This window comes from Lactuca saligna, chromosome 1 (assembly GCF_052625555.1).
Source record: "Lactuca saligna cultivar CGN05327 chromosome 1, ASM5262555v1, whole genome shotgun sequence".
Taxonomy (NCBI): domain Eukaryota; kingdom Viridiplantae; phylum Streptophyta; class Magnoliopsida; order Asterales; family Asteraceae; genus Lactuca; species Lactuca saligna.
Genome location: NC_136417.1, coordinates 43708851 through 43735835, shown reverse-complemented (window position 1 = coordinate 43735835; position 26985 = coordinate 43708851). Strand labels below are relative to the sequence as shown.

The following is a 26985-nucleotide window of genomic DNA, read 5'->3' as shown; positions in this document are numbered from 1 at the left end:
AACTTGAAATACTTGCCATAACACTTGTTCTCCCACTATCATGATGATTATTATCATATAAGCATAACACTTATGCTCCCACTAGCTTTAACATGTATTCAGAAAACAGCTGAACTTCCAGAAAACAATACCTATTGAATTTCTGAAGTTCATATTACTAATACCAGATGCTTCGATAAGCCTTTATCTAAGCTTCTTAAACTTATACACCTTTTCCCTAGATAGCTCATACGTGTGTCTTAACTAATTCAGAACTTATATCAATAAGTCCCAAATGTTACACTAATTGCCAAATCTCACAATTCGAACTATAGAAAGGGATTCCATAACCATAATCGAATTTGAGAACACAATTTTCACAATTGCTATCTTCTTAAAATCTCTCTTAGTGAAAGCATTTCCTCACAGTTATTTTCATGAAGGAGGGAATCTTATGAAAATTAGATTTTATGGTGTATGTGTTCCTATCACTACTAGAAAACAACCCTTTAATGACGCGCAAACAATGACACTTGCTGATAGAGGATGCGCATTGGTGTGTGCCCTAAAAAATAATGTCAATTTTGCAAAATTTGAAGGATAGTGGATGTGCATTTGTGCGTGCCCTAAAATTAGTATAAGAAAAGAAAAAAAAAGAAATGCGGAGGGCGCCTTTCATAAAGTGTGCGTCCTCTAAATGTGTCGCTTTATATTTTTTCATAAACGCGTGTTTTTAAAGGGGGAAAACGAAATCATCTGAAATTCTAAAATTTTGAAGAACCCCGCTTCTACCCTCTCTCCTCAGTATTTCCCTTTTCATTCACTCCTTCCCTCTCTGTAAACCCTAAGCCAGCGCCACTGCCACCGCCATTGAGCCTTAAAAACTCAATCCACACTGAATCCTACAATAGAACCCTAATAACCCTTTTGAATCGACTCATCTTCCTTTACCTCTGTACTCTCTCTCTCTCTCTCTCTCTCTAAGCCCTAAGCTGCCACCACCAACATCGAACCCTATAAGCTTTAAGAGTTTGGAGTGCATCTAGAAACCTAAGCACACACTTTCTCCATCTCAAGATACCAGTTCAAGATCGGAACACCAATCCCTCTGTCCCCACTCAGATCCCATGCACCGCTGCCCCTAACCTTCTCCTTCAAAACAAAAGAAACGCTCGATGATTCTTCCTCTACCGGTGGTCCCACCTCAGAATCACTTGAGACTGAAATTTTTGAGGACCGACTCTCGCAGGTACGTCTGCGTAATCAGAGTGGCAAAGGGAAGAATTTCGACCCATGGAAAAGCATGAATTCCGGGAAGAAATCCGGTGGGAGTTCAGGATCTAGGGTAAACATGTACCTCCCACTGGTGCCTTTGAAGGATCCAAATTCAGGTTGAGTTTGGAGTGTGTCTAATGAAATCTGATCATCGACGATGCAATAACGGTTCTCTCTCACACTCAAACAATAGATATCGCTTCCTACCCTCCTTCATCTCTATTCTCTCCGTCCGACCACCAGACCATCCATGAGCACCGCCAATCGATGACGTCATGATGCCTGCAATTCTGACTCCTATCAAATTGATAGTGGCATGACTTCATTTGACAGGTTTGTGTGTTTATTTTGGCTAGTTTTTGTCTTTGCTTCGATTTTAGAGAACCCTTTATCAATTTCATTTTAATAGTTAAGCATAATAATCTTGATACTTGATTTTGGCATTTTTCTACAGTTTTATTTATCAATTAGGGCTTGAAAATATTGTAAATCGTACAATCTTGTTGTGTAAACTTTCTTATACATGTATCTGTTATGTATCTGTCTCTACTTGCAATGAATATGATTTCTCATGGTCTAAATTACTACAACTTTTATTTTCAAACAAAAGTGAATGGTGAACAACAACAAAATGGGGTCATTCTTTCTTGAACCAATTGAAGGGTTTTAACATTATTCACAGATCATTGATGGTAAATCAAGATTCTGAGATATTTCCAGAAGATGCAGAAGACACCCATGTGACTTTAATGAACTTGTATCTACTATGCAGTCGGATTATTTAACTGATACATTATCAGTTTACTTAGAATCATGTGAGCCCTTATCAGTTACTGACAATGACCCTTCTCACAATGTAGATGAACCAAATACTGGTCCCCTTGTTGACCCTTTTACCTATATTGTCTTAACTGAATCCTCCGAAGTGAGAGATTATAACTATGTGCAAAATATCAAATGTTCATCAACTTGGAGAAGTACCCGAAAGGTTACAATGAATCAAAAAACTGATACCAAATTGGTTGCAAGAAAGAGCAAAAGAGCTTCTGGAAAGAAGCCAATGTTAGATTTATTATCTGCAGATGTTGGAAGAAGAAGAATAAGTGCTTGGGTGTGTTCTGATGATTGTCATAAATGGAGAAGAATATCAGGTATACTTGCAGATTCTATTGAATCCACAGAATGCAGATGGTATGATTTTATTTTTTTTCAAATTTCAACCTATGGTATAACAATAGATTTGTGTCTAAATACTTCAGATTTTATAACTTGGATAAAACCTATTTTCCCTTCTTTTTTATCCTTTCAAGTCAAAATTGATGAGTATTGTGAAATTTGTCTTTTGGAAAGTAAGGGTAAGATGGTCATTTAGTGTACCTCATTTAGTGAACCTTACCTTCTTTAAAGCAACAATCTTTCCAGTTTCAAGGTCTCGAGCTCTGTACACACTGCTGTAAGTCCCCTGTATTTTACAATTCCTTTTATAGATTGCATGCATTCATATAAACCAACCAAAAGCCCTTTATTATATTGTTTCTTATTTGCAGCTAATAGAAGCATTTGGGAAGTTCTATCGAAGCTCAAAATAGGGAACCAACAATGATAAATCTCGTGCTGGTATTCATGACAACTGCATCAAGTATATACCACCATTCTTACTTTTTTTTTTTCTAATTTAATTTATTCTTCTTAATTTTAATGTTGTGAAGGCATAATGACATTTTTCATTCTTGTTTAATCAATTTTCGTATTTGACATATCTAGTTGCTATCTTATTGTAGGTACACAAAGGTTTTCTCTAAGACAAAGGATTCCAAAAAGGGTTATATGTTACATCTTGAGAGAGAAGCTCTTGTTAGTGGTTCTGGTTCAGGATCAAAGCGAACATGGAGGGTAATCAAACTCTTTTTTGCTATTGTTATCTATTTATCTGTTCTGTTATATATTATCTAGTGTTTGTTTCCTTATTTTGCATTGCAATCTAGACATATGGTAGCCTTCGAGTGAAGGATGAACTTCAGTTAGCTCCAGGTGGTAGTTTCACAAAGGTAACTATCATCTCTTCTCAAAGAATATGATCCCAATTTGAACGTATCTGATTATAATTGATTAAAACAAAAGTTAAATATAAAGATTGTAAATGTTAAACATTTTTAAATATATACAAAGTTTTTGCGAAAATAAATGCTTAAAACAAAGAAAAACCAAAGCAACCTTTATATTTGGATTTTTAAGAGTATAAAAAATAAACCTTCTATTTTTTTGAATATAGAAAATGAGAGCTAAAATAACTATTTATATTTCTCTACTGACGAAAGAAATATGGAACTATAGTACATTGTCCACACGGGTAGTGGAACTTGAGTGCTATTATGGGATAGAAAATGTATGAAAACTTGCAAATTAAATATTTAAATTCAAAAACTAACTTAAAAAAAATTAGCCCATTTTAAAGAAACCCTTTATAAAGTAACTAAATTTTTTATTTGGTTATAAATTTTTTAATCAACCCAATATTGGTGATTAACAATCATTAAAATGCTTACTAATTTATAAAAGGAAGATAAAAAACCGAAGACATAAAAATCACATTTAAATGATCAAAATCTACATGAAGGTACAACTTATATGAAAAATAAAACGGTTGCTCTATCATTCCTATCATTCAAAAAATCTGAAAATTTTGTGTTTCGTTTACAACTTTACATGTTTCCTTTAAAATTAAGCATTGCTTAGTTGTGTCATACATATAAATATGCATCAAGCATGAGCACAAAATTTCAAACAACTCCATATGTGCTTGTTATAATTTTTGCATGATAACGTCTTCATTGTTCTCACATTTATTCATTTTCTCAACAAAAAAAAAAGACACATCACTTTGCCTTTACAAAGAACTTGCTCTTCTCCAACATCTTTAATGATGTGGCAATTAAATGAAAAAGAAAATTACCATAAAATGACAAGTGTAAAAAAAAAATAAATTAAAAATACCTACTAAATGACATGTGGCAAATTGAAGGAGAATAGGACAAGTGGCAAATTTATTCTCATTTATTAGGTAGAATAATATTTACCTATATAATGAGAATTGTATTTGTAGGTTAATGGCGACAATCTACAAGAAATTACAGGTGGAGAGGTAGCAATTGCAAATCTGAATACATGCAATGGTCCAGAATTTGTGTTGCAACTTCGTTTTCCTTTGAATCATGACGATGCTACTAGTACAAGAAGTCCAGGTTTTTTTTTTTTTTTTTTTTTTTTTTTTTTTTTTTTTGTTGAGATTACTAAATTTGGTAACTCAATTTTACCCATTTGAGGAGATAAGTTTGTTATTATTTATAATGTCTGTGTTTCTGGGCTTGCCATTTTTAGCAATGTAATAGTCTAGGTTAACCTTTGTAACCCGTTTTGAAATAATAGAAGTGTATATTATTTGAGTATTATGTGTTTTGTGCTTAATTGCTTAATTATATGGTTTGATTAATTAAGAATAAAAATAAGCGTCAAAATTTAAGTGTAAAATAAACTTGATATCTTTAGACAATGTTGTAGTAGTTGAAACAAGGTTTCCGAATATATAAAGAATGCCGAAATCCGAGTTATAACGAAGAAGTTATGACCTGTTGAAGTTTCGCGACAGAACCGGCAACGCTGAATGACGTAAAAAGTGAAATTTACGTTAGAGCGATATTTAGCCTTAGTAATCTAAACGAGAATCGAAGATCTCGTTGTTAGTATCGAAGCGATAAAAAGTTAGGCGAGAACGGACGTCAAACGAAGAAGTTATGAATTTATAACGAAATTTTCTGTCCCGGCCTATTAAAAATAAATAATAAAAATAAAGTCAAAATTAGCCGACGGAGTCTAAATGAGAGTTGTAGAGCGTAGTCTCACCTTCGCATGGATATAAAGAACGTCAAAAACGGAGTTCATATGAAGAAGATATGAATTTTCGAAGTTTATTAAATAATTAATAATTAAATTTAATTATTAAATTCGGTATTATCCGAGGACGAGTCACCGGACTCATCCGAAGTACGCTCACGTACTCGTGTAGGCCCTGCGTACAGCGAAGAATGTCGACACTCGCACTCGAGGACTTCGGATGACGCATGCAGTAACGATTTTGGAGCAGTACGCCCCGCGTACTGCGAGGCCTCAGCCTCCTATAAATAGGATGCGAGGGGTCCGGACTTATTTGCTCATTTCTCCTCCATTTCGTGCCGAAGCTCTGCATTTTAACCCCCGAAGCCACCCCGAAGCCCCGGTAATATTCGCAAGTCCCGAAGCAAGTCTCGAGATCCTGAAGATCCCGAGAAGTGCGGTTTCCGAGCCGAAGCTCTGCCCGCGAGAAGTTCGATTTTTGTAGAGATCTTCCAGATCTGCTGAGGATTACTACTTTTGCAAGTCGTAGTGCTGTCCGATCGTCTTCTGATCAAGTGAGTGTATACTATCTTTCATAAACACGATAATAATACAAGTATGATTTGAGTGTATTAAGTATATTGTTGTTTATATGTGTGAATGTGTTGTTACTTACTTCTAACGCATAATTATGAAGTATTTTATACGAAATACGTGTTATGTGTATATTTTGTTGTTATGTGTGTGAATGCATATTCACTTTCTTCTATCTTACATATCTGAGTATTTCTATATGAAATACGTGTTATGTGTGTGTGCCTCATCTGTTATATGGAAAATGTATTGATCGAGCATGCTATACATGTTTTGAAACTATGTATAAAAATGTATGTTTTTATCTACTAATATGTTGGGTAGAACATGGGTAGATAGTTGGTGTGTAATAAACAGATGAGAGACCTCGATGTTGTTTTGATCCAGTCATCTAGCGGAATTTAGATAATGACCACGGACTTTTCTAGACAGTCCCATGGAACGCTAGCAGGCTCATAACCTATAGGTGTTAATGAACTTGGGTGTTCATTCGCTGTATTCCATCCCCCCTCATGGTTGCCTTATTTGACTTATATTGCTGAGGAACCCCCGAAGCATGTGTTGTCACCCCGATGAAATATTCTTAAACTAGGTCCCTTGTGTTAGTTATTTTAGGGACATAAAGTGAGAATAACGGGAATGGGTAATTGGGTTATTGTTGGTTGATGAAAATTAATTTAATTACTTATTGTGGGTTGAAAACCCTATATGCTCACCAGGCTCCCAAGCCTGACCCACTCAGTTTTATTTGTATTACAGGAAGTGGCGCAAGGGCGTGAGATGGATGAACCATCAAGTTGTTTTGTTACAAGTCTGTATATGTATATATTTGTTGAATGACTTGTAATGTTATCGTTTATGCTTATTGGTCTGTATCGGAACATGACACCCCGAGTTTTGATTATATAATGAAAATACATTTCTTTTATGAAATGCTTTGGTAAACATTGTTTTATCATGTTTTGTTTTTGGGAACAAATTCCGCAACTCTTTCAAATCAAAAGGATTTACTCTGAAATTATTTTAAAAGCATAAATGAAAATCGGTCTTTTTTGGCCGAGATTTTGGGGATGTCACATTATTTTTCTGCTTTTTTCCTTTCTGAGTGTGGATATGGAAACTTCATGCACAATTTTATTATAATTATTTTCCAGGTCATATGAATGATTAAATGTCGACACTCGACATGCACTTGAATTCTATATTTTGTGGTACTTGTAGAGTGTCATGTATTGATTGATTAATGGTTTGGTTGAACACAAGTCACATGATACTTCATGCATAGTTTGGATCATATTAAATTGTTAATGGTTCAGTTTAGAATTCAAGCGATGTCTAATGTTTAATGATCAATTTCACAGGTGATGACCTTACATGTGACAATGCAAATCTTGAAGGTGAATGAGGGTCACGCTCTAAGCAATTGAGAAAGCTACTTCTATTCTCTAGGAATGTTTAATGATCAATTTCTCCTGGTTGCCAAGGCTGCTAGGTCAAATTGATGTTAACTCTTTTTATCTTGGATTACTTGACTGGTAGTATAGCAACCAAATGTCTCATTTTCATTAATTTGGCTAAAAAACTATTTTTATTGCCTATTAAGTCACTAAATTAACATTTTATGTGAAATATGTCACCATGCTTACAGTTTTTCTGACTTCCATTTTTTTTAACATAATAAAACCTCACTCGCTGATGTCATCTTTTCTGACTTCCATTTTTTTTATATATTTTTTATTTGGGTCAGGAGGCTGCTGATGACAAAGCACCACAATCTGAAAGAGGCATCAAGTCACGTGCAATTCTTGGTAGACAGGTCAAAGGAATTGTCACAGAGCAGGTTGTTATAATGCTTCACATGTTCAAAATAGCAATTTACTTTCTTTATTTTTTTTATTGTAACATTATATATTGTAAGAAATAGAATTGTATGACATTAAATTTTATGCAATGGATTGTATTTTTTTATATGGTATTTTATTTCTATTATGAGACGGTAAATGCAAATTTGATTTAAAAATTAATAAATATATAAATATATTTTTTAAACATTTAAATTTACGATACGCACAAATGTATGTCATCTTCATTAATGACATGGCCTTTCTTGACATGTGTTTTAATGATACGCATTGTGTGTCATTAACACGCGCGTCGTAATGTTACGACACGCGAATGCATGTCGTCTTCCTTTATGACAGGGCCTTCCTTGATACGCATTGCGTGTCGTAAACGCGCGTCGTAATTGCACGTCGCAAATGAGCGTCGTAAATGTGCGTCGTCTCTCTTTATGACAGGGCCTTCCTTGATGCGCATTTGCGCGTCGTCTGAGCCTTTTACGACGCGCAATGAGCGTCATAAAAGGTTGTTTTTCTAGTAGTGTATCCATGTGAATTTTCCAAAACCAAATTTGTGACAAATCCAAACTCATATGGATTGAACTTTCTTGATTTCTAGCCTTATGGTAACACGAGTGCCCACCATGTATTCCAAGTAGTTTAGCAACTTATCCTTACATATCAATGTACTTTCCATTAATCAAGGCGCTTTGTCTTTATACATTCAAATGAGAACTCATAGAACTCCCATACATAATTCACTCAATTGGAGTGACACAGAAACAAAATAATGTTAACACGATAGGTTGTAAACCTCAAGTCATGTGTTAATGATGATCGATAAGGTTTATTCTTGATTTGTTCTTGAAACCTTTTTCAAGATCATTAAAACTCCTAATGACCTCTTGACATATATGATTCTGTTGTCAGGAAATTTTCCTAGACAAAACAAATATTCAAGAGTTAGTGTAGTTCTTATCAAGACAAAACACTTCACATAATTGGTCCTAGTTGGTCTTTGTCTTATCGAAGACAGCACAACTTACCAATTTCATATGAGCAAGAATAAGAAAACTTTTCCAAATTCCACATTTGTTGAGTGTTATAAACCTACTAAAGACGTGTCACTCAATTCGCAATCCTGGAGTATGACTCTAAGATTCGATATTGGAACGAAGTGTGATTGACTTCTTAATTTAACCATTTCTACAATTCTCGATTCCTCTTCTTAGACATGCAATTACACTAAGACTCACTTATAGGATCAATTGAGACATGGTTCTTAATCATTAATACCTATCATAAAACGCAATAAAAGTTACTCTCCCTTCTTCTAAGAATAAAGAAACTTTCATCAATCTGCCTACTAGATTCTTTTTATTCGTTCTGTTATTGATTGAAACCCGTTCAATCAACTCAAAATTACACTCAATCTTATAAGTATAACCATGTTTACTAAACTATAGTAAATCATGACGAATATCTTTGTCACTCTTGTGGTAGACTTGATCAATGTACGACCTAGTCTACTCGATCTCCTAGTCCTTCAGTTGACACTTTGTCAAAGAATTAGTCTAATTTCCAAATATGAAGTTTATATCCTAGTTGAAACATGGGCGATGATTCCAAGTTTCTGTCCAATTGAAACTTGGGCGATGAGAAACTCTCTCTATTTGGTAAATTCTCGACATTTCCACAAATAACCTAATTAAGAATCAAATCCATTTTTGCTAATAGTAGAAACATTCAAACATCAATTTTTTCATACATGCCATTGCAATGATAAATAAATAAGATAAAATCAAATTTTATTTTATTGCGGAAAAACTTTGTCCTTACAATGCAATTCAACTGAAAAACTACGCTATTACATATTCCTAAGCAATCTATTCTAACTCCAAGTAGTAGCTCAAAAATCCAATCTTCAAACAATGCGATCGAAATCCATTTTTCTTCACGATTAGATTCAGCTCACTTCTTCCCTTAAGCTTCCTCTCTTTTCTTCGATCCTACAAAACATCAAAATGTAATCTTATCACATCATGTATTAAGAATCTATAATAGGAACTCAAAAGAGTTAGATATTGGATTTTACCTGAAGTAGGGCCATACGTCTTGACTCTCCCATCTCTTAGATCTCTCAGGTAAATAGGGCAGCTTCGTCTCCAATGTCGCTTCTCTTGGCAATAAAAGAAAATGGACTCCTTTGGCACAACACATGGGACAATCTCATACTTAGTCCTTTCTGGACATCCAATGTTTCCAGTGTCCATTGAAGTTTGGGAGTTTGATTCACCAGACAAATTTGCTTGACCGACACGCCAAATCATTGTTGATTCAACAGTTATAAGCAAATAGGTGAGATCAATGAGGGTCACGTCGTGGTCCATCATATAGTACTCTCTGACGAACTCACTATATGATTCAGGAAGTTACTAAAGAACCCAGTCAACAACCAACATCTCTGAGATATCGACACCCATCATACTTAACCTATTAATGTGTGACTTCATCTCTAAGACGTGTGCACACACAAGTTTCCCATCTTCGTGTTTACTTACCAAAAGGGCTTGAGTTAGATTGAACTTTACAAGCCTTCGAACTTGTGGGTCAGGGAGAACAATTGGAGGAGGTGGAGGAAGTGAAGCATGATCTCTGGTTCCTTGATCATATCGTGGAATATCATCTTCATTTGGAAAACTTGTTCCATGGGATTTGGGAAGACCATTGTTAGATTCAAACATCTAGAAAATGGGAGAAAATTCAAGTTAGTTGATAAGAATCCTTGATGTAACACCCAAATGAAGCATCAAGGCTAGGGTCCAACATAATATTCTATAACCTAGAAGAGGGATGTCGTAATCTAGTTGCAGAATATTCGAAGGTAGGTAAATGCGATTTACCAATTTCCACCATGAAAAACAAAAATGAACTTTAAGTTTTAAATGAATTGAAACTCCTAGATCTTTTGAGATTCATTGAACTTTTCTATGGCATGTTTAATCTCGATTATGCCCTTCAATTTGTGACTGGGATGCCGAGGATCACAAATAAGGTGTGAATAACCGTACGAATCTACGTGGTGCACTCAATGCTATTATCAACTAATCAATGTGTTGGTTAACCACACATGCTCCACTAACGTTTGACAAGGGTACGAAGTGTAATTCCATGGATTAGCATACAATTTCACATTGTTCCTAAAGTGACTATGATTTGGGAATTTGTAAAAGCATTTAGTTACTTTGTACTTCATTATACTTATAATGGAATGTTTCTTCCTATCCTACCCATTCGGCTAACGACCCTCCACTAGTTAAGAGTGCGGTGGGTAAGAGTGGATACCCATTCAATCGCCATTTTATAGGCAATTTCCTTAAACATCCCTTATAGACCAGCTTCATGAATGAGGCCTACTAACGGTAACACTGACTTCTTACTCATACATATATATAATATTAGACTTTTAATGTTATATATAGTATAGGTTGTATTTTACACTTTTTTAAAATACTAGGTGGTCAAATTTAATAAATTATACTTTTAATTTAATTAAATGTAAACCAAAACTTTATGGGTTTATTAAATCTCTTTTAATTATACACCTTAATTAATTAATAAAACCATAAGGGTGTAATTTGAACTTTTTAAAATACTTGGGTTTTAGAATTTAAAATTTCAAATTAAGACTTTTAATTAATTTTAAAATCCAAAACTTGATGACAAGTTTTGAAACATTTCAAAACATTAGGGTTTAACTTATTTAAATTTCAAAAACAAAACTTTTAAGTTCAAATTTAAACTATAAAACCTAAAGGGTGAAATTGAAACTTTTTCACAAGATAATTCAAATCTAAATTACAAATAATCAATATTTATCTAATAAAACAAAAGATTATCTAAATTTGACAATTATCTTCAATTTTGGCAAGGATAAACTCCAAATATTGATAAAAATTGGATTTTATTAATATAAAACATTTTAGGTAATTATCTACAGCCAAAACAGGAAGAAAATCGTGAAATATAGCTGTCAGACTCGCTGACTTGTCGAGTCAGCACTGGACTCGTCGAGTACCCAATGGACTCGGCGAGTCCAGCCCCAAAAAGTCGAAAATTTCAATTTTTCATTCAAATAAGCATCAAATTCACTAACAAACAACCCTAGGCTCTGATATCATTGATGGGTTTCGAGCAATACATCATTCCTATGGTGTACATGCAAACCCTAATAACTTTTGGATCTAGTTTGTCTAATGAACATGCAATTGAATATCAAAAGCTATAAACCCTAGATCTAGCATACAATTAATCATATTAACATAAAATAGGGCTTAGATCTAACCTTTGATTGTTATATAGAAATAACAATCAATCCTTGGCTTCAGAAAGTTTAGTGCCTTAAGTGTTGCACCTCTAATGGAGTCACAAACACCACTAACCAACTAGATGAAGAAGGAGAAGAGAGGAGGCACCCAAAAACGTCTAGAAACCCTAAGGAATCAGTTAGCCATGTTTTTGGGGCCTAAAGGGTCCTTTATATACTTGTGTAGGCTGTTAGGGTTTCAGTCAAAACCCTAATGGACAACTTAAACTCTAAGCAACCCATGGAACCTTTTGGGATAAGGCCATGGATGAAAATATGATAGGCTCCCATCATAATTTCGTTCACCCCTTGTTCCTTTAGCATTCCTTAGCCCAATAACTCAATTATCCAATAATTGCAATCCAGACCCCTATATTTAATTAATCTCTTTTAGCCACAAAATTAATTATCAATTAATTCTTGACTAATATTAATTAAACAATATGACTTCTCCTTTAATATATTATTCTTATAATATATTAATAAATCATAATTAATCCTTTCTCTCCTTAGTTCATCCTATATATTGCTATGGTGAAGGCAACCCAAAAGGACCATGCTCATAATCGGGTCAAGTACATACCAAACGAGTTATGGACTTATACACTAATCCAATAGTTTCTCCTTCTTTGTTCGAAGAAGACAATCAAGAGATCCAAAAGGATACCAGAGATCAAACACAATCAACTTCGACTAGAAGCGTGTTCCAGAAACCAAGCAATTTGAGAGTTTTTACAGTCGATGAGCTCAAGGAAGCAACTAATTACTTTTGTATGGATTGGAAGATCGAAGAGGGTGATCTGAAAGCATATATAAGGGTGTGATAAAGAGTTTGGGAGATCCTTTTAATGAGATTCAAGTAGCTCTATGGCTGTGAAGTACGTCAATGGCGTATTGCAGGCATGTTCGCCTTCTTTAACTTTCCACTTTCTAATACGCAAATTGAATCTGATGGTTGAGCCAAAACGCTTTTTAGATCTTTCAATGGGTGGTTGTGTGAAGAACCAAGTAGAAATGCATGAGAATTAAAGAAAAAATGAAATCAAAGTTGTGATTTTTCTTCAATTGTGTCGGGTGTAAATTGGAAGTCATTAAATAGCCTTTACACTTTACAAAGATTATATTTCTTCCCCAGGAAGTGATAAATCAACATTTTAACCCATCGTTTTAGTGTAAATTACAGATAAATAATAACTAATACCGTTTTTAATGATAAAAAGTTATTGCTTTGTGTAATTGCCTATGAGTTTTGTTGTTGATGTTGACACAGGAGCACATAGAGTGGGCAACGAAGGTAATGTTGTTGCCTGTTGGGGCGGTTGAGCATCCAAACACTGTCAAACTAGTTGGATACTGTGTGGAGGATGTCAAAAGATAAACTCATTGACTTTTAGTCTATGAATATACGCCTAATGGAAACTTAAAGGATCATTTATCTACAAGTTCCAAAACACCTCTCTCTTGGGCCATGAGACTAAAAATGGATCAAGACATTGCTCATGGGTTGGCATATCTACTTGAAGAAATGGACTTTAAGGTATTTTGAAAAGTAGAATCAAATTATTTGACCAAGTGACTTTCATCAACAATTAAAATTGAGTTTGGTAGTTTGCTCATATAATCTAGTTCTGTTTTGAACCAATCTTTGGCAAGTATCAAAAAAAACTTTTAGTCCAAGGATATCATATGTTGTCTTCCATCTATGAGGGTTCAAGTCGACATATGTGCAATCTATTCTAATAAATGAATTTTTTTTTTTTTTTTTTTACCACATGTCATATTCTCATTCAATTTGTCAAATGTCATTTTGTGAGTATTTTAAATTAAATTATTTTCACATGTCAATTTAAGAGTTTTTCTATTTTAATAAATTCCACATAATTCTTTAATGTAATAATTACAAAAATATAGTAATAAATGAATATCAATTTTATTAATGGACTTACCTTTTTATTTCTAAATTTCTAAATTAAAGCTCATTTGTTTATTTTGTTTGTTTATTTAAATTTAAAAGATAAAAAAATCAATTTTGATAATTCATTATTTGTTTTTATTTTCTTATAAATCAAAATTTTTTAAATATTTAGACCTTTATATGGTTGTTACACCTAGTTAAGAATAGATTAGAATTTTCGTTAAAAAATATGGCACGTGTCAAAAAAAAAAAAAAAATTGCCACGGTTTAATATCTTATGTGGAATTTTCTATTTAGTTTTAATTTCATAAACTTTAAATTATTGTTATTGTTATCATTACTATTTAAACAAAAAATAGAAAGAGTTCCTTGTGTAAGTTTTAATTTGTTTTTGCTTACAAAACCCTAATCAAATGTTATGGAAGCAACTGATGATGTTCATCTTCATCAAAGACCCAACAAGAAACAATGGCATTTTTTTTGAACGATCATCACCGTTAACTTCTGCTTGGACTCCCTAATTTAAAATTCATGAACACCGACAATGTTGGTAAAATTACGAAAAAAAAAAGCGTATGTTGAATGATTGATCCCAATGTTTTAAAAACCGGTTGAACCGGCCGGTCGAAACGGTTGGACCGGAAATCGGGAGAGAGAGCGGTTCAACTATCACCGGATTTACATTGATTTCTAAATCGGATTGAACCGACTGATTTTTAGAAAAATCGGTTGAACCGGTCAAAATAAACCGGTTGAACCGAATAAAAAACAAATGAAAAAGAACCATTTACATAATAAACTTTGGTGATTGTTTTCAAATCTTTTTAGTTTTCTTTAAAAAAAAACATATTATAAATGTTATAAATTTTTTTGATGTGTTTGTATTCATCAAAAACTATATTTCGTTTCGGTATTATATATATTTTTTTTACGTATATGAATGGATGTAAAACACTAAACTTATGATTATGTATTAAACTTATTTTTATGTGTAGTTTTAATGCTTGAACTTGTAGACATCAAATTCATAATTTTTATATGTATGTATGTGTAGAAAAATAGAAAAATACATAAAATATATAAAAACCGGTTCACCCGGTGGTCGAACCGGTTAAACCAGGAACCGGTCACCATACTGGTTCAACTAAAAAACCGGTTTTTAAAACATTGATTGATCCTTTATCAACTGAAGACTGGCTTACAAGAACGAAATGAAGACATTGAAATCTAAACAGAAATAGCTGAAATCGAGGAATAATATCTATTAATTGAGTTACTCTTATTGACCATCCTAACTTTGTGGAAATACTTTGAATCATTCAATATTCCTTTTTGATTCAAAAGCATCAATTCCTAATTTCCTATCTATGTTCGAAGTTCCTCAAACTTAGCTTGAGGTAAAGATTTGGAGTAAATAATTTATTGAGAATATTTACAAATATTAAACTAAAGTACTAAACTAGTATTTATTAATATTCGTGGATGTGATAAATTATTTGGACCTTAATTAGAAAATGTTGAAATAGCGACTAAAAATAACAATTAGCTCAAAACTTGTAGTGCCTAGGCACCTAGCTTTAACTTAATAAAAGGATCATTTTATTAGAATAATTTTGAAATGGAGTCTTATTCAAGATCTTAGAAGTTTATAGAACTTGTTCTGAAAGGTAGAATTTGTCCATAGAATTTTGTGTCCCTAGAGAAAAACATTGAGTTATTTTAGACCATCCCCCAATTCTTTAATGGAACACCACATAGATTAGATACATCGGTTGGAATTCGATATTACAGATGCATAGTCATCACTAATGATGATAATCAACAATTTATGTGTTTAGAATTGACAATCGCATTCGTCATTGATTATAAAACAACCTTGCCATGCAATTCATATAGGGTTTAGTATAAAAGAACGTATAACACATTATATGAACATATTAACTAACCTCTCCGATATTCTAAGCTTCAATAACCATCTTTTAGAATTAAAAATTAGTCCACTTATTTCGTTGAAGTATTTAAGTAAAAGAAACCAGCAACGAACTTATTTTAACCTATAACATGGTACAAAATCTTAAACCTTACATGCTGCTAATGGAGGACCACAAAGACAAGCATTGCCGACAAATGAGGTCGACGGAAACTTGGTCGGCGGCAGACTCCCACACAGCCCATTATGACTAACATTCAATGACTGCAATCCTGTAACCGCCTTAGGAACCTTTCCGATCATCAAATTCCTCGACAAATCCAACGTCTTCAACGTCGTCGGAAACTTCAAACTTTCCAGATTGAACTTCAATTGATTCCCTGAAGCCCAAAAACCCACCAAATAATTAGTTCGATTCAACAGCTTCACAGGACTCCCCGTGATATTATTCTCTGATAGATCGATGTAGTCGTAGAAATACGTTTCCGATGGATTCCAATCATCTAATTTCATCTGGATCCCGCATTTTGCAAGCTTCAGAGAGTATATGATTGGAGACGACGACACCCATTTCGGTATCTGCTTCAGATGAAAACCATTGTACGACAAATCCAGCGATTCAATACCTTTTACATTCAGAACAGGGAATGGATCTGTCAGTTTATTACGCGACAGATCGAGATTGAAAATCTTCGTGAGATTCCCAAATGATTTTGGTACTGTTCCCGAGAATCCGTTCGAAGACAAATCCAACGTATCTAGCGCGCGAAAGTTTCCCAGAAAATCAGGGATCCTTCCGGTTAGTGAATTGTGCCCCAACTCCAGATACGCAAGCACCGGCGCCAGAGACGAGATGCTCGCCGGAATGTTACCGGAAAACCTGTTATACGACAATCTAAGAACCCGGAGGTTTGAAAATGAAGTAAAAAAATCCGGTATGCTTCCGGTAAGTTTGTTCCGGTCTAGAGCTAGAAGCGATAAACTCTTTAGCTGACGGATTCCGTCAGGTACCGTCCCTGTGAACTGGTTGCCGCCGAGTTTGAGCTGCGACAACTCCGTCAACATGGAGATCGAACTCGGTATGCTCCCGGAAAACCCATTGCCTTCTAAACTGAGTGCAAATAGTCGGGTCAGGTTACCGAGATTTTCCGGTAAGCGGCCGGATAATTTGTTGTTTTCAATATAAACATACTGAAGATTGGGTAGATTAAACAGAACGCCGGGTAAAGGACCCGATATATTCCGGGTATCTTGGAAGTAAATTCCGTCGAGGAAACGAAGCTTGGAGAGGGAAGATGATATGGTACCAGACAAGTAGGAGTTGGGTTTATCACGTTGGCCGTAAAGTGATATACTGTTGACCCGATTGTTGGGAGCTTGACATGAGATACCGGACCAGTTGCAGCAATCGGTGGCTGGTTTCCAGGAGGAGAGAATGCCGGACGGGTCAGCTGTTATACCGGACTTGAATGAGAGTAGGCCTTGTTCGTCGTCTGGGTGGCATATTGCAGCGGCGGCTGCGAAGATAGAGAAGATAAGAATGAAGGTGAGGGCGGCGGAAGCCATTTTTGAAGGATAAGTACCAATGGGAACTATAAATAGAGAAGGCAGTGGTAGGATAAAGAGTGCATTAATTCACTAACATGTTATGAAACTTTTTCAACATTTTTTATTTTCTATTTATTTATTTATTTATTTTTGTTAAAATTAGGAAATCAGTGGGTGGGGTTTGTATAATTTTGCTATCCAAACATTTATTTTGACCGGTTTCTGACTAATCATTAGATTTACATAAAATATCACCTTATCTTTGTAATAAAGAATAAGTCAATTGTTAAATGTCGACCATCAATATGGATGGAATCCTTTTCCCTCATGTGTTTTCATAATACAATTTAGGATTTCTAACGTGCGCACTTCTTTTTTAAAAATACTTTATTATTTGAAAAAAAAAAAAAAATCAATCTCAATATTTTTCCTTAAAAAAATGTTTGAATAAAAAATTATTATTTAGAAGTTCTAATAGTCGACAGTAAAGTGGGTGATTCAGTGGTAAACTACAAGTCACTTTAAAAAAAAAAAAAAAAAAAACAGCTAAAAGGTTGTTGCAGTGATTTGAGCTGGTTTCTGAATCAAATGATCGATCTGTTGGCTGAGTCTCCGCTTTAGTTCAACCTCCACTTCAGTTGAACTTTGAATCTCCTTTCGGGTTGCTTCAACGCTTGCTTCAAATGTCTTTGGCTAAGAACAACAAAATGATTGTTACTTGGTAATCCTTATAAACCTTTGTATAACCAAAATTAGTCATGTCATTGTGAAGGTATGATTCAATAGTATAATAGTAAATTCCCAACATAACTATCAACTAATAATAAATGAAGAGAAGGTAATATAATATCTTACATCTTCTCATGACCTAAGATGAAAACCGAGTTGAAATCCTTCAAAGACTCGTCAACTTGGTTTGTCACATGGATCTGCAACAAATTTAAAAGTAACTTTAATGTTACAACAAAAGTAAAAGCATAAATTAAGAGTAAGTTTACCTTAATGATAATTCACCATACTTTTCATTTGTAAGCCCATTATTACAAACAATTAAAATCACAATGCAATATAAATAACAACAAAAGATATAAAGATAGGGCATGACAATGTAAAAGAGTTCCAAGAACATTTGAAGAGAGAATAATGAAGAATGCTTACCATTTGTAGGCAACATTAACAAAAGTAAAACCTTTCCCTTGTAAAGGTTGATGTATGCATCATTATCCTTAGTATCCTGCATAAAATTGAAGATTAAAACATAAAAAATAATTGAAAAATTAAAATATCTACTAAACACAATAGAATTTTGTGAGATCCAATCAAAATAAGATAAAATAAAAATCTACAAGGGGGTGACACTTTCAAACCGCTTCAATTCCACAATATTTTCTCTCATTTATTCCATACCAATCTCGCTTATCCCCTATTACATATCATTATTCATCATCTCATGTCACTTTAAGTATTCAAAACTTCAAAAGTGAGAACAAAACATCAACAAAAAACAAAGATTTAGATCTTTGTTCTTTTACCCGTACATATAAATGTCTTAGAGTTTTTTTTTTTTTTTTTTTTTTTTTTTTTTTTTTTTTTTTTTTTAAGCACAAACTTGGAAACTAACTAGCATCAAAGCACACATGGATTTTATATGCAAAAAAACATAAGTTTGGCATCAAAAACCAAACTTTCAATACATAATTTTTTGTGCTGGATTATAAGCTTTTCAACAAACAGTTGGTGCCCTGAGAAAGAAAATAAAAAAAAACATATCAAAACTTTGAAAAACAAATAAATTCAGTCCATAATTTATTATGCCACATCTTGAACATATACAGTTGTTGTAGCTGCCTTCTTCCTCAGAATTCTATTCAAATATATTTAGCTTACTGCTAAGTCGAGAGATCATACTGTAACACCCGGTTCCTTATACGTATTTAAATTCAAGTAATTTCATGTTTTGCTCTGGGACTCGGCAAGTTGGAGGCCCAACTCGTCGAGTAAACTTGATTTTGATCGCGAGGTTTAGTGACCTACTCGACAAGTTGGGAAACCAACTCAACAAGTAGGTCTGTCTTGATGAAATCCTAATATTTAGGGTTTGCACCTTATTTAAACAACTTATCCTGCTTCAACCTAGCCCCCATCGTCCCTCCCAACTCAGAGAAACCCTAAATCGAAACTCTAACCTTGTTTGAGTGTTCTTGTAACGTCCCGATTGCAGGTATAAATTTAATTAAAGAATAATTGGTCTTATGTCCTACTCGGCGAGTTGGTTGCCCTACTCGCCGAGTAGCAGTGGGATTGGAACGCGAGTTTAGTGACCTACTCGGCGAGTCCACCAAAGGACTCAGCGAGTAGGAGCTGACAGATGAAACCCTAAATTCTGGGGTCTTACACCCTATTTAAAGGATCATTGGCCTCCACCAGCCTCCCCTTATGCTTCTTGTCCCTCTCAAACCCTAAAACGTGTGTGTGTGTGTGTGTGCATGTGTGTGTGTGTTCTTTGGTGTCCAAGCTTGAAGGAGTAACTTTGGAAGGAAGTATTTGAAGAAGCAAGGAAAAGCAAGGCCAGGAGCTCGGGAAAACTAAGGAATTGCATCAAACATTACTCTCTGGAAGGTAATAGGCTATTCCTTAAGCCCTTATCACTTTGAACCTCCCTTGGATGGGTGTTATGAAGGACTCTCCATGTTTAAGCTAAGATCTGAAGTTATAACTTCAGATCTGGACTTCCCTTGACCTCTAGATCCATAAAGTTCCCAGGTTGTGCAAGGTTGAAACCCTCCCAAGGTGTAAAACTCCATTAAAGAGCTTAGATTGATCATTTCGGGCCTTTAGAGCCTTGCATGTACGTAAAGATTGCAACTTTACGTAATAAACATGCCTTAGGAGCTTGGATATGTAATTTGGGGCCTTGCCATGGCATAAAGAGCATCTGCATGGATTAAGATCTGCATGGACTCGGCGAGTTGATTAAGGGACTCGGCGAGTCCGTTGAAGATGGCCATGAACTTGGCGAGTTCGTTGAAGATTGCCTTGAACTCGGCGAGTGTTAGAAAACTCGGCAAGTTGGCTAGGGTTTCTCCCAAAATCTTGGCCGTATATGAACTCGATGAGTGAAAAGGAGACCTCGGCGACCAGGTCGAGGATTCCATGACTTCTCGAACTCAGGAAGAACTCGGTGAGTCGGAGACCTGCACTCGGCGAGTCGAGTCAGCATGGACTGTTGACTCTGATTGTGGTCTTTGACTTGGACCAAGGGGTTGACCAATTGAATTCTGTGGGATTGGGAGATTTATGAAAAAGGTTGTGTGGTACTTTTAGGTGGTGAAGTTCGTGTTGGACCCGAAAGTTGAGCTTTCTTATTTCCAACGATAGTTGCGAGTTGAGTTATCCTCACTATACTAAAGGGGTCTAAGGCACCAAGTCCGGCCCATTGGATTTGATATCCTAGTAGTTATTGTTACGTAGAGTTTGAGTTAGTAATGCATGCCAGTTGATGTGCTAGTCGGGTAGATCTGTAGGACTGCCTGTGATACTGATTGATTACCTGTGTGCGCATTTATCTGTTACATCTCAACATGTTATGTGGGGTGGGTTGAGGTTGTACTGCTCGGTGCGGTAGACAACAAACCTGAGAGCATTCCAGATACGAGCTGAGGGCCTGGTAGGCATTCCAGACTCGTACTAAGGGCTCGATGGCATTCCAGATACAAGTTGAAGGGTTAGTAGGCATTCCAGACTCGTACTGAGGGCCCAGGGGTAGTCCAGCTTGTAAAGCTGTGGACCCAGTGCATGCTGTTCTGTTTTGATTGATATGATATGCTAATGTTGATATTGCTATGTGAACTGTATGTGTATCGGTATTTTGGGGGTAACTCACTAAGCTCTCGGGCTTACAGTTTCAGCTTATTCTTTCAGGTACCTCAGGGGATCGCGGCAAGGCGAAGGCATGATCGTACAGCTCCTCCTATTGTGTTATGTTTCTGGGAAAAACTCTGATATAAATGTATTTTGAAAACAAAGTTGTAATGTTTTAATGAATTCAACGTGTTTTTGAAAATTTAAATTTGGCTTAAATTTTGAGTGTTACAGTTCTTGAGCCATTTTTGTGTGCTTGTGGTGATTGTGAATCTTGAGAAGGAAGAAGGAGCTTGGAAGTTCGAGTGAAAGCTAGTAGATCCATAGGTTGTGCCCTATTTCCATCTCATTTGAGGTATAAAGTTGAAACCTTGACCATCTATCTCTTAGATCTCTATTTAGGGTTCATTTCTATCTATTCTAAGCCTTAGAGGTTCCATACTCAGAATTTTGTGGTTCATTGAGGGTATAACTTCAGATATGGAACCATTGAGGGTTCTTATGGCATAAAGGTGCAAACTTTATTTCCATAAGCACCCCATGCATCTTGTAGACTTCATTCTAGGGCCATTTAGGCCAAACACCTCATGTATGGACGTCAAGATTGGAACTTTACGTATAATATGGACCCTAGGAGGTCAGATCTATGATTTGGATGCATTAAGACCGATTAAAATAGACTGTATAGTTTTGGACAAAGAGGGACTCGACGATTCGCTTAGGTGACTCGGTGAGTCGGGTCGTAATTTCCCCCAAAACAACTTCTGGAAGTGGTCTTTGGTTGAGTTGAAGGAAAACTCAGCCTGTTGGGGTTAGTTATGGACTTGAAGATCAAAGGACTCGACGAGTTCAAGGAGGAACTCGGCGAGTTCAAGGAAATGTCCCAACCACATGAAGACGGGCTCGATGATTCATAGACTAAACACCTTCATATGGATGAGGATGAACTTGACGAGTTCAAGGAGGAACTCGACGAGTCAGTTGAAGAAGGTCGCGATGTTTTGTTGAAGGCAAACTCGTCGAGCTCTTGCTAGACTCGATGAGTATGGGCGGGGCTGTAGCATTTTGTGGATGTAGGGACTCAACGAGTTGGTGGAACAACTCGGCGAGTCTGGTCAACCAGATGTTGACCTTGACCAAAGTCGACTTTAACCAAGTTTTTGACCTTGACTTTGAATTGGACTTGAGTTGACCCTTACAGGGGTTATAAGTATGAAATGGTAATGTAGAAAGGATGTTGTGTAGGGATTGAGGAGTCGAGAAGAGTTGATTTCCATACCGAGGACAGTGCAACCACTACACGAGATTGATGTGGGTTACTATCCAGTAGAGGTGAATCTACGGCCACAATGCCGGCCCACAAGCAGGGAATGTCTTTGTGATAATTATCTAGGTTTGCTGCTACCTGATGAGTTCTATGTGCCAGTATGATATGTTATATGAGATAGTGGTAGTAGGTGGGGAATAGTCCCCCGTTTCGGTCGTTAGGGCCGAAGGGTAGCTCGGACACCTCAAATATGTCTGACAACATGATTATGATATGTTATTATGTGATAATGGTAGGGGTGAAACAGTCCTCGTGGCTGGTTGAGATAGACTGGAGGGTAGGCAGGCACCCCAAAATGGTCAGACACTGGTAGGTCGGCACCCCATAATGGCTTGACATGGGTAGGTCAGCACCCCATAATGGCTTGAGATGGGTAGGTTGGGCTCCATAGAATTGCCCAACAGTATGTATGATTGTATGGTATGTGGTATGATGGGGGAACTCACTAAGCTTTGTACTTACGGTTTTCAGTTTTGGTTTCAGGTACCTCTTCGTCGAAGGGGAAGGAGCCGACAGGATACCAGCGCATCGCAAACACATGATTCCGCATTTGAGATTTATGGGATTGTACTTTGACATTATAACTATTTGATGATATGGTTTTTGAGACATGTAACTATGGTTTATGAATTAATATGATATCAGTAATGTTTTCCTCAAACAAATTTTATAAGCAATATAATTAAAACAAAACTTTTTGGTCTTGATTTTTGGGATGTTACACATACCTTTAAATCGGAAAGAATAAACCAGATTGTTAATACGCCGATTCATATTAGTTTTTACTATTAGAAAAGTTGTTATTGACAGTTATAGATGGTAGTTAGATATAAGGGTATTTTCCTCTTTATTATGTTATGAGTTAGTTAGTTCCTTAGTCCTTCTCTATTATATATATATATATATATATATATATATATATATATATATATATATATATATATATATATATATATGTGTGTGTGTGTGTGTGTGTGTGTATGTATGTATGTATGTATTCGTCATCATTATTGAATACAAGCTTTTGAATCATTTTCAAACAATCTCTTCTTTATTCTCTCAAATCAACATGGTATCATACTAGTTTTCGATTATGTATCATTTCTCATGGCTAATCCAATTGATTCTACATGAAGCTAAAACACTCAATCCAATTGATTTCTCTAGCCTCCTATGGTGTAGCTACCACGTAAAGTTGCTAACTTTACGTGCATGCAAGGCTCCAAGAAGCTAAAACACTCAATACTAGCCTTAAGAAGAGGTTTTGGACATGGAGGAGGGCCAAAGCTTCATAAAGCTTGAGGCTTTATGTCCATAAGGGCCTAGAGGATTCCAAATCTAAAACCATACCCTTGTGACAAACTCAAAATCCGAAAGTGACTCCATTTTACACTAGAAAAGACCATTTTCTTCCACAGGGGTAGATCTAAGTAATGAGAAGTCAAGATAATGACTTTTTACCTTCAAATGAAAGCTAAAACAACGTAGATGATGGATCCACATGCTCCTCGTCGTTCCAAGCTTCTCAACCTTCAATCTTCTTCAAAAAATGCACCAAAAACACACTTTTAGCCTCATCCATGCACACACATACTCTCTCTCTCTCTCCCTCTCTCTCAAAATAGGGGTTAGATCGCTTAGGGTTTGCTTCTAGACATCAAAAGGTGGTAAAGAGGACTTAAGCTCCTTTAAATAAGGTGCAAACCTTAAAAATTAAGATTTTCATGCACAACCTCTACTCGTCGAGTTGAGGTCCTCTAACTCGTCGAGTAGGCTCCATAAACCACGTGACCTGATCCGTCTCTACACGACGAGTTGGGGTAGCCAACTCGTCGAGTAGGTCTAAAACATGAATATATATAAAGCTTTAAAACTAATACCTGTGAGTCGGGGTGTTACAATTCTCCCCCACTTGAACTAGACTTCGTCCTCAAAGTCTTTTATGGTGAACAACTCCAAGTAATGCTCCCGCATCTCTGCCTCCGGCTCCCAAGTCCACTCAGATCCCCTCCAATGCTCCCATTGTACCTTTACCAAAGGCACCTCCTTGTTCCGTAGAAGCTTCACTTTCCTCTCCAGAATGGTCATTGGCCTCTCCATATAATTCAGGTGCTCATCGACCTGAATATCATCTAATGACACCACTGCCTCCTCATCTAGTATGCACTTTCGCGATTACAAAAAGTGAAAAGTTCTGTGGATTTGACTAAGCTCCTTATGAAGATCCAGTCTATACGACACCTTGCTAACCCTGGTAATGATCCTGAATGGCCCAATGTATCGGGGACCAACTTCCCCCTCTTCTTGAAGTGAATCACACCCTTCCAGGGTGAGACCTTGAGGAGTACCATGTCACCACCCTGAAACTTTCACACATATCTGCGTTGGCCGGCGTAACTCTTCTTCCAATTCTGAGCAGTCTGTAGGCTCTGTCGGATCTGCTGAATAATCTCGGTAGTCTGCAGAATTACCTCGGTCCGTCCCATCACCCTGTGACCAACCTCGCCCCAACAGACCGGGGTACGATATCTCCGTCCATATAATAGCTCATAAGGTTGAACACCAATGCTGGAGTGATAGATGTTATTGTATGGAACTCTACAAGGGGTAGGTAGGAGTCCCAAATCCCATCGAAGTCAATGATGTAAGCCCTCAACATATGCTCGAGGGTCTGAATTGTCCGTTTGTTCTGGCTGTACGTATGCGGATGATATGCAGTACTGAAATGCAACCGCATGCCCAGTTCCTCGTAGAACTTCCGTCAGGAACGGGAGGTGAACCGAACATCACGGTCTAAAATGATAGAGACCAGAACCCCATTGCGAGCAACGATCTCATGTATATACACATCGACCAACTTTTTGGCCGATGAGCTCTCCCAAATGGGCATTCTTGGTCAATCGATCCATGATGACCCATATAGCGTCGAAACCCTTTGTCGCTCTCGATAATTTAGTGATTAAGTCCATCGTGATCTGCTCCCATTTCCACATGGGAATCTCTAGAGGCTTTAGCTTGACATGCGGCCTTTGGTTCTCGGCCTTGACCATCTTATAGGTGAAGCACCTCTTGACGTACCAAGCTATCTCCTGCTTCATGCACGACCACCAGTAACTTAACCTCATATCCTGGTACATCTTGGTATCCCCCGGGTGAATAGAGAAACATGACTTATGAGTCTCCTCCAGTACAATCTGTCTGACCCCACCAGACATCAGTACCCAAACCCGACCGCAACTGGTCAACAATCCCCTACTATTCTGGACGAATCTGATGATCTCGCCCCTAATCCTCTCAAGCTTCCAATTCTCCTGCCGTACACCCTCAACATGAGCTTCCCTGATCACGCTCACAAGTGGAGAATCCACTGATATCCTCATACATGTCGTCGGAGTAAAAGATCTAGCCGACTTGTAGCTCAGGGCGTCCGCCATAACGTTCGCTTTACCCGGATGGTAACGGATCTCACAGTCATAATCCTTGACTACGTCCAGCCACCTGCGCTGCCTCATGTTCAGGTTCGGCTGATCCATGATGTGTCTGAAACTCTTGTGATCCATGTAAATGGTACAACGGACCCTATAGAGATAATGTTTCCAAATCTTGAGAGTGAATACCACCGATCCCAACTCCAAATCGTGCGTGGTATATCTCGTTTCATGTGACTTCAACTTCCAAGACACGTAGGCTATCACTCGTCCCCTCTGCATGAGGACTGCTCCCAGTCCTGTGATGGTTGCATCACAAAACACTACAAAATCCTCAACTCCCTCCGGTGGAGTCAAGACTGGAGCCTCGCAAAGTCGCTGTCTGAGGGTCTCAAATGCCCTATGCTGCTAAGGGCCCCACCGAAAATTCTCCCCCTTCCTTGTCAGATGAGTAAGGGGCACTGCAATCTTGGAGAAATCCTGTATGAATCTCTGGTAGTACTCTGTCAATCCCAAGAAGCTCCTGATATCTGAGGGAGATTAGGAACTTCCCACTGCATAACCACCTCGATCTTGGCCAAATCGACCAAAATCCCCTCCTGGTTAACAAGATGTCCAAGGAACTGAACCTCTCGTAACCAAAACTCGCACTTCCAGAAATTGGCATAAATTCATTCTCGTATCAAGACTCCTAATGGCTACTGAAGATGCTCCTTGTGCTGCTCTCTAGTTTTGGAATACACCAAGATGTCATTCATAAATACAATGATTGAGCGATCAAGCATTAGTCTGCATACCCGATTCATCAGGTCCATAAATGTAGCTGGCACGTTGGTGAGATCAAACAACATCACCACAAACTAGTAGTGTCCATAACGAGTACGGAACACGGTCTTCTTTACGTCCTCCTCTCGTACCCTGACCTGATGGTACCTAGACCTCAAATCTATATTGGAGAAAAAAGATGCTCCATGTAGTTGATCAAAGAGATCATCGATCCGTGGTAGTTGATAACGGTTCTTCCCTGTCAACTTGTTCAACTCCCGGTAGTTAA

At 36.7% G+C, this 26985-nt stretch overlaps 1 protein-coding gene and 1 long non-coding RNA gene across 4 annotated transcripts; one reads left to right on the top strand and one right to left on the bottom strand.

Moving 5' to 3' along the window:
• Positions 1 to 765: 765 nt before the first annotated feature.
• Positions 766 to 4674, top strand: LOC144997695 (uncharacterized). 3 transcript variants are annotated; one of them, XR_013659909.1, is made up of 7 exons: positions 766 to 1587; positions 2115 to 2405; positions 2609 to 2707; positions 2802 to 2893; positions 3036 to 3147; positions 3240 to 3302; positions 4358 to 4674. It is a non-coding gene; the product is annotated as an uncharacterized LOC144997695 (long non-coding RNA). The 3 variants fall into 3 exon arrangements; XR_013659908.1 differs by having other exon boundaries at positions 2514 to 2707; XR_013659907.1 differs by having other exon boundaries at positions 2115 to 2707.
• Positions 4675 to 15860: 11186 nt separating this feature from the next.
• On the bottom strand, positions 15861 to 17373 carry LOC145034483 (uncharacterized). The gene has a single exon (XM_078982908.1). It carries the CDS (start codon positions 17331 to 17333, stop codon positions 15912 to 15914), a length of 1422 nt encoding a protein of 473 aa, XP_078839034.1. The 5' UTR covers positions 17334 to 17373; the 3' UTR covers positions 15861 to 15911.
• Between the last annotated feature and the right edge of the window lie 9612 nt (positions 17374 to 26985).

Excerpts from the sequence above, each read along its gene's own strand:
- LOC145034483 (XM_078982908.1), bottom strand. The coding sequence starts at position 17,333 with ATGGCTTCCGCCGCCCTCACCTTCATTCTTATCTTCTCTATCTTCGCA.